At 41.9% G+C, this 8,485-nt stretch overlaps 2 protein-coding genes across 2 annotated transcripts in view; both read left to right on the top strand.

Moving 5' to 3' along the window:
* Window positions 1-2,912: 2,912 nt before the first annotated feature.
* SERLADRAFT_409683 (uncharacterized protein) lies at window positions 2,913-4,133 on the top strand (the record flags this gene model as incomplete). Its single annotated transcript, XM_007320501.1, has 7 exons — window positions 2,913-2,980; window positions 3,036-3,135; window positions 3,184-3,308; window positions 3,361-3,457; window positions 3,518-3,656; window positions 3,725-3,805; window positions 3,940-4,133. 7 exons carry the CDS (start codon window positions 2,913-2,915, stop codon window positions 4,131-4,133), a joined length of 804 nt encoding a protein of 267 aa, XP_007320563.1.
* A 2,405-nt stretch (window positions 4,134-6,538) lies between these two features.
* SERLADRAFT_409682 (uncharacterized protein) overlaps window positions 6,539-8,485 on the top strand; it is a gene marked incomplete at both ends in the record, with an annotated part of 2,196 nt that continues 249 nt past the window's right edge. Inside the window, 7 exons of the mRNA XM_007320500.1 lie at window positions 6,539-6,551; window positions 6,729-6,980; window positions 7,093-7,242; window positions 7,717-7,763; window positions 7,886-7,942; window positions 8,004-8,297; window positions 8,345-8,473. Coding sequence (XP_007320562.1) covers window positions 6,539-6,551; window positions 6,729-6,980; window positions 7,093-7,242; window positions 7,717-7,763; window positions 7,886-7,942; window positions 8,004-8,297; window positions 8,345-8,473 — 942 coding nt within the window. The remainder of the gene's footprint in view (window positions 6,552-6,728; window positions 6,981-7,092; window positions 7,243-7,716; window positions 7,764-7,885; window positions 7,943-8,003; window positions 8,298-8,344; window positions 8,474-8,485) is intronic.

The raw sequence follows: 8,485 nt of genomic DNA, 5'->3' as shown, positions 1-8,485 counted from the left end.
GCCGTAAGATATTTGTGCCATCATTGACCTCACAATCAAATGAAAAATTGTTCTACAAACTTGATAGTCAGTGAAGCTCTTTGTATCTTGGATTGACTCACCGCAAACGTCTTGACCACATCATCTCTCTCAGACCAGACTTTGAAACAATGGTTCAATGTCATGAATAAAACATTGATATTTACTTACTGCCTTGAGGGAAAGCAGTTTTAGCAAGCCATTCCCGCAGTACATGTGTTGTACCATAACCAACTTCAAATGCAAATACTCCTCACCGGCAGTGAAAAGGTCCATGTCATGGATATAACCGATAACATTCATCTGCATGGTTTGCTCCCCAGTATGATCGCACAGAAAAGATGTTTTGGTGTCATCATGATTATCATGCCAACCCCCTTAATTTGCATCTGGTGGCATCAACTCTGGCGAATACAGAGCTAATGATGGTTTTGCAAAATTCAAAAGAGTATTGAGTTTCCTGAGTTAACGCTTTATCAGTCTATCAGAATAGATAAATGAAAGATTTTTTGTTCACATTGTGGTTTCCCTATCGTAGTACTCTGCAAACGATCCATGAATCTGTACAGACATCTTGCTTAGAAAAGATATCCTCATATTGCAGAACTCTGGTGTTCTTTTATGTCCTCCTTTAAGACCGATGACGTCCTCTGTTATGCGAAAATAAAGGAGCTGTTGATGTAAGTTAAAGTAACGTACTGAACTCATGCTTGTGTTCCCTTGATACAATACAATGTTGATCTTCGTCTGACAGTAACACTGTCAAAGTTGAGCATGTTATTTCAACAAACCAAATGACATTGAGACTTCCTTAGGAGCAACAGAAAACGGGTATTGATCATGGTGAAAGAACATGCCATAATGCTTTTGCATTCAACATACCATTGCTATACAGTATCAATTATCATGATCTGACAGAAATGTGGACCTTGAACTTTTTCAAACTCAGGTCTTGATTGCGGTGGAGTTGCTCTTTTGTATTGGCCGCATTATTGTGTTGCCGCCATCTAGCTCTGCACCTTATTCATGAAATATGCAATTCCCGGGGCTTTATTGCTTAGTATAAGTGCATCACATCTAACCACATTATCTGGGCCTCATGTATTTCAATGTCTTATTCATATCATTTATCAATTATTTCAATGCGAGTGATTGTCCCTATCAAAGCTTCTTTGCTAAGTATAATTCACTATAAAACTCTACCTCTGCCACCTGAAAGCGCACTCTTTTCTTTTTCTTTAGCTCCCTAACATGTCATATTTGACCAGTAAGTAAGCTTTTTTTGTCCAATGTGTACTTTAATCCCTTTCTATTTTCTTAGATAATGACAACATCCTTGTGTGCTATCTTTGGGTGTGCACATTGGGAAATAAAGAAACTCCTGCTGTGAGAGCCGCAGAGCTTCAAAAGTGGCAAATTGTTCCTCACACCTTAGACAAAATGCTGGAATGGGCGCATATCATACAAGGCGAGAATTGTGTAGACTCCACTCGAGGATATCAATTAGTCTACTCTTTGCCCTCTCCAAAAGTTGAAGGAGAAGTTTACCCCGTGTCTATTTGCCTGCATGGTTTTATCAAGACGTCACAATTGGCTACTTTAGGCAACTGGAACGGGTATTAACACTATCTTTGTCTAAATTTCAGCGTTGACATTATCTATTATAGAAATGATGAAATAATTTGAACTGCGTGTCAGTCATTAGTTCTGACTTGTTCAGGTCATTGCAAACCGTGGCTAGCTATGATTTCTTCTTTAAGCGTGATCCGCAAATTGGTTAGCAAAACGCTTGCCCCTGGCTCGCAGCTTCAATCCATGCCAAACATTCATCAAAATCTCTACATGCAAAGAACAGTGTTCAAAAAGGTAATTTCTTCCTTGTCTCAATCTACCGCGCTGACTGGCTCCAAAGAGGCAGGAAAACTGCGATGGACCACCAGATTTCTTAGCAGCACCAGACAATCCTAACCATTATTATGAGCGGATTAGCGCAGAATAGAACACCAATGACAAATTGCTTGTCGCAAAATATAATGCTACCAATCAACTGACAGTGATAAAACACCTTCTTCTGTCGCCTGGAGAGTTCGTTGAAGTAGGTGTAGAATTTAATATTGTTGTAAAATGTGGTGCCTCCGGACAAAAAACGGTGAAAGTTTTCCCAACCTTCACTCATATTATCCAATTACAAGAGAGCGTTGCAGCAAGGTCAGTAAGTCCTCTCTAATTGCTCCTAAATAAATACATTCATCTATTGCTTTTTCTAGTCCAATAACCAACCAAAGAAATGTAGCGCTCACGATGCGACTATGTCTGTGAAACGTACCAAAGTTAGACAAACTCTTGACATTGCCACACATTTGCCGAAGTAAAATGATTAACATAAAAGACATGGCATTATACAAAATGCCCAATAAATTACTTCTGCTATAAAACATCCAAGCAATCATATCCTCACATGATCACCACATTCAATGGCATGTTTCATTACAATTAGAATTTTTGATATTCGATCATTCTCTGATTTTTGATTGACTTTAGGACAATACAATTAATTCATATGGTACTCCTAAGTCTTGAGGCTCTATTTATTTGCTCTGATGTAAATTATGACGCTGACAGTTTAGTCACTTGCCATGTTTGCACATAAATACCTTGTCTCAACTGCCATCAAAACCTTTATTCAACTTTCCCACTATGACTACTAAAAGATCTCTGGCTTCTATTACAGGCCAGACCAAAAAACCTGTTTAACGGCCTTGGCAAGTCACCTTTTCCTTTATATTTTACTCTCTACTGATAGAGCTTTAGTGTAGAAACTGATATCAAGAATACCAATGACAACAACACAAATGTCCCTTCCCCAACAGATGTTTCCTTGCCCGCTTTAGACCATGCTTGTACTTTGGACAAAGGCAAAGGCATTGACAGGGGTCACAAGAAACCCTCTCAAACTTTACCAGTGAGTAACTTATTACTTGCCATCTTTGTGCGAGCCTTCTGACATCACTTTACAGAAGGCAACTATCAATTATGCCTGCTGCAGATGTTTCCAAAACACCCGATAAGTCTCACCAACTCCTCCTCCAACTGCCAAAGACTAAAATGCTGGCTTTGGTATTGCTGTGTTCTTCCTTTTTTTTGCCATACTCATTTTGTTGTTAGCAACCAAAACACTCATCAATGAAAGTGGCAATCTGTGCGTCTTCAATAGGGGCTGCTATGCCCCAGCCAATCTTGAATGCTATTGATATATCAGAAATTGCTCACTATACTGAGGACTTTCAAATGTAAGTACAAAAAAAAGACATGAAATGTGTTGTCTCACTGTTCTTTCTTCAGTCGAATCCATCACTTCGTCAATTTTGCCAGCGATGCAGTCAATATCTACTCCATTTCCAAATTACCAAGGCACTTCACTTGGGGCCCAGAACGCGCTGTCAACAACCACAGCACAAGAATATGCAACCCGCTAACTGGACAACCAGCAACCGTGTAGATTGTAGGCCACATTTTGAAAGTATGGTTTACTTACGACAATGAACCGGATAGGAAAGCTACTGTTGGTGTAGTTCCCCTCTCATCAGAGACAGCAGACAAAGTCACAACAATATTATTCAATCTTTCTGCGATGGACGGTTTGTCTCGCACTTGAATTTTGTCCATATGTCTGATTTTGGCGTCCTATATTTCTGCTTGCCCTTAGATCTTGTTGACAAAGGACTAAAAGACATCAAAGCAATAAAATGGCAAAGTAGACTTGTCAGAGGACAAAATTTGCCCGTCAGTAAGTCTTATTGTTGTCCTTCAATTTTACTAACCTCCCTCAGGCAACATTGTGTGATACTATCTATGATGCTCAGGATGCTTTTTGCGACAAAAAAAACATGTTACAATATCACGCATTGGATTTGAAAATAGGAGATCTTGTCCTGATGGAAGTCAACATTGTACATTATAAAATAAAGACAGATGAAAGACAGAAGGCTCTCAACCGCTGGGTGGTGTATTGGACCCACCTTGAATTCATGAGACTATCTTTACTCTATTGTAGCAACACAACACAAGAGAACGCGGAAGAGGACGAAAGTGTTATCCCAGAATTTGTTTTGTAATAAATAACTAAATTACATAGCTTTGTTCGATCATATCTGTAAACAAGTTCCAATTCTTTTGTAGCATAGAATTCCTTTTCTCAAAATTCTAATGGAATACAATAAAACCATACATTTCCCTCACTCCCTTGCCTATAATTCTTGTTTCTCCCGCTCACAATGATGTCTGATCCTGTTGCACGCTGTCGATGATAAGAACTGTTGTTAGAAAAAAACACACACAAAAACAAACTAACACACAATCCTCCCAGATTCCAGGGAACTTGTTTATGGGCTTTGCCTCCTAGAACAGTGGAGTGGTCTGGTTGTTTGTGGGGTGGTACGTATAACAATCCTTCAAAGTAAAACCCAGAGATGTATGAGTGTGGGTTTTGAGGAGGAGGGATAGTTGAATTTATAGAAGATAGGGGCTTAGTGACAAGTATACATGAGCACTACCTTGCTAATTGTAGCACAAGGTAGGTTTGAGAACAACGAGGATGACGAGGTGACAAGGTTCCCAGTGATAGCAGGCTCCTGACGCACAGACTGTAGTGCTCAGAAGGACTCTAATCGAAAGGGATGACAATCACTTTCAAAAGTGACAAGTGACGATGACAGCAGTTGACAGTGGTAGCAGTGGGAAGTGTTGTGACCACACTGGATCACAAGTAGTAGTGAGTAGTGAACTTGAGAGTAGAGAAGAAGTCTGGATTTGAGTTCCTTTTTTTTTACAAGGTAAAATACAGGGGTTTATATAGTGAAAGAAAAGTAGGCTATGCACAGTATAGCTGTGCAAAAAGAATGAGAAAGAACATGAAGGAAGGAATGTACGCTGACAAATCCTGTGTAGGTAGTACAGGATAAGATTGTCAAAAAAAGGAAAAGAAAGGGATAGAACAATGAATGCTGTGAGTAATGTCACAGGTTTGTACAGCCATAAAGTAAAGTCCAATAGCAAAAAGAGAGCAGGAAAATCATGATGTCATGGGAAGATGCAGTAAAAAAAGGGCAAGGCAAAACACTATCAGTATCAACACAGTTCCTTTATTGTCAGTCAGGCATTCTAAAAAAATATGTGTCCATAAAAATGATTCAAAAATCAAAAATAATCGCACTGTAAATGAATGTTCTGCTGAAGAAAAAGAAACTGGAGCCACCGGTCCACCACCTAGTCCAAATCCAACAGTTCCATGGCCTTACCAATGGACTGGTTGTGTTGGACCACCTGATCAAACGAGGGAGGGAGAGGAGTAGTTCCAATTTGGAACAAGTGAGTCCCAGGCAGCGTGTGGTAGGTGTAGCTGTAGCGAAGACAATGGACAAAAGATAAGTGTACCCAAGTGAATGGGACAGCAATGAACATAGGCGATGCAAGGGGATGAACCTTCTCCAGCTCAAAAATTACCCACCCATGCTCCAACCAGGCAAGACGAGCGACCGATGTTTTGATAGTATATGATGGTAGATCGACGTCATGAAGATGGACCTGTTGCCCTATTTGAACCAGCCACCGGGGCTTTGCTGATATCAGCAGTGGCACGTGGTAGTCAACGGATCGGCGACGGAAGCGGATAGGAAGTGGTGACATCAGAAATAGTGGGGGTGCAAATAAGATGAGGAGGAGGAGGGTGGAGGTGACAAAAAAGTGGATTAGAATGGGGATCCAGAAACGACCGTCAGGTGAGAATAAAAAGGAGAGGAAGGGGCCCATGGTGGGGCTAGGCAAAGGAAGGGGAGTAAGGGAAACGACAAAAGCAAGGGCGCAATGCAATGTGTAGCCAGTGGCGACGCAAAAATTTGCTGAAATGCCGAAATGCCGAAAGTACCGAATGGAAAAGCAAAGGTGAGCGTGACTGGATTGCCTAATAGAGGTGATGCTGATCAGCCACAAGTTCGAAAAAGGCAATATTAATGACTATTCCACGTGGCACTGTGCCTGTGTGGCGCAAAGGCGAGTCTTTTCGAATATTCGCTTCGTTATTAACACCTGTCCATGCTACCAATCAACTTTGGTGCATGACACCGTCATCATGCCCAGGATCTGCGCACACACATCAGATAGTATGTATAGTTATGAGCTGAATGTACTCACTTTTTTCATGTCGTCTGGGGCGGTCTTTGTGCCTCTTGGTCCTAGTTAAGAAAGAATAGAGTCAGTTAGTGAGAATAAGAATGAACTGACAGGCTGCTTACGAGGAATGTTTTGTTGAGATAGTATCTTGTCCACCACAGCCTCAGCTACAGTGTCATGTTCCTCGGGCATAACATCTGTCTTGAGCATATATAGAGAAAAGTCAGTCTTGATATCTTCTAAGATGTCCACAGGTATCCTCGTCACTTTGCTGTGGTCAACCCTCCTGCATTTTCCTTTACGAGTAGCCGGGCTTGGATTACGATGATCCAAACCCACATTGTCTGAAGATATGGACATGGAAGGTAATCGAGCGGGAGGATTCTTTTCACAAAATTCTGCAGTTAGGTTGTGAGGTTCACCCATTCCCTAGAATGTTGTTAACACATCATCAGGGATGATTTACAAGCTGGACAAACCATTATTACACAGTGTACATAGCCGCCTCTTTCACTTTGACGCTCACCTCTTCTCTTCTCCAGGTGGGGTTGAGATGAGGATCCAGCTTGAAAATCTGGATGAGATGACGCTGGTGGATGAGACAACACTGTTGGTTGATATTGAGAGGGCTGAAATGAAAGTGGTTGTGGTGGTTGATGCTGGGAGGAAGACAGTAGTTGGTACTGGAAGGAAAAAGGTGGTTGAAGCGAAGGTGGCGGCGGTTGATGCTGAGAGGAAGGCAGTGGTTGAATTGAAAGGGGTGGTGGTTGATGCTGAGGGGGTGGTGGAAAATGGTAGGACGAGCCGCTAGCAAAGGAGCTAGGCTCGTTAGTGAGAAGGGCCTGTGATGGCGGGTACCAACTGCTATTATATTCAGTATAATTGTCCTCAAGTTCCTCTGGAAAGGGTTCCAAGGGTTCTGGCTTGTAAAAATCCAGATGCTCATCATCAAGCTCATAATCTTTGTAGCCAATTTGAGGGTCATAGAAATTAATGGGGTTGGACGTTGCCGGTGGCACAAACATCTGAGAGCTGGATGGGGCAGCTGGAGTCCATGTAGAAGTATTTGAGGAATATGATTGCGGGGCATGCTGGAGCAAGCTATGGGGGCTGCAAGGACGAGAAGGTGATGATTTCACAGTTAGATCTGCCCCAGGAGAGCTAGGTGGAGGAGGAATGTCTGAACTGGGGGGAAGAGGACGAGACCTAGTATCATGTAGCATTGTAAAAGAGTTGACTTTCAAAGAATATTAGGTAGCCTGAGTGGAAGTTGATAGTAAAAGACACTGTGGCTTACTTTCGGAGCTTGAAGGACTTAGCAGAATGGTGGATGACGCACTCAGGCTTGCTACCAGTGCATCTACAGTCTTGTAGTACCCAGACAGCCTTGACTGTTTTTTCCAAGGTGTCACTAGAAATGCCTTCGTGTCCATCTGCAGACTGCCCACAAAAGGATTTTGGGACTTGGGAAGAAGTTCTGAACCATTTGAACAATCCATTGACTCACTGCTTAATCAATTTCAATAATAGTGGACGATTACAAGATCACTCAGGATTTCAGTACCACGGCACTTCAGGTATGACATTTGGCAATGCTGATAACATCATCCAGCAAATACGAAAGGACAATCTGGCAAAGTATCGAAAGAAAAACATATACTATCCCTTCAAAGATTGAGATGAGTGGGACTTTGTCAAGTTCCTCTGTGAGAACATGAACAGAAGTCAGATCGATCATTTTCTGAAGCTCAAATGGGTGAGTTCTTTCTGTGAACAATTATATTAAAGCATACATAACTGTAGTGCATGCATATTAGGTTCAGGATGGCAATCCCTCCTTCTCCTCAGTGCATACTCTGTTTTCCTGGATCGAATCATTGCCTAGCGGCTCCCGGTGGCAATTGCAAGAAATAAAAGTTGAAGGATACAAAACTGCCAAGCCAATGATCCTTCTTTGGAGGGACAGCTTAGAAGTTGCATGGCACTTATTTGCAAACCCGGTGTTCGCCAACCACATTGATTTGGATCCCAAAAACGTGTTTGTAGATTATAATAAGGTGGAGAAGGAGTACAGTGAATTTATGACGGCAGAGTATGCCTGGGAATGCCAGGTGCGCAACATAGCATAGCCATTGGCACTTGTTGATGGATCCAACAGGCTGAACTCCCGTTTGGAGCAACTTTACTTGGGATGATTGGGGCTTCTGATAAGACTGTGGTTACAAGAGGGACTGGGGGGCTTGAAATGCACCCCATATTTTTAACGCTGGCAAATATCCACTCGGAAGTTAGGATGAAA

Source organism: Serpula lacrymans (genome assembly GCF_000218685.1).
Source record: "Serpula lacrymans var. lacrymans S7.9 unplaced genomic scaffold SERLAscaffold_9, whole genome shotgun sequence".
NCBI lineage: Eukaryota > Fungi > Basidiomycota > Agaricomycetes > Boletales > Serpulaceae > Serpula > Serpula lacrymans.
This window is presented reverse-complemented; position numbering and strand designations above follow the sequence as displayed.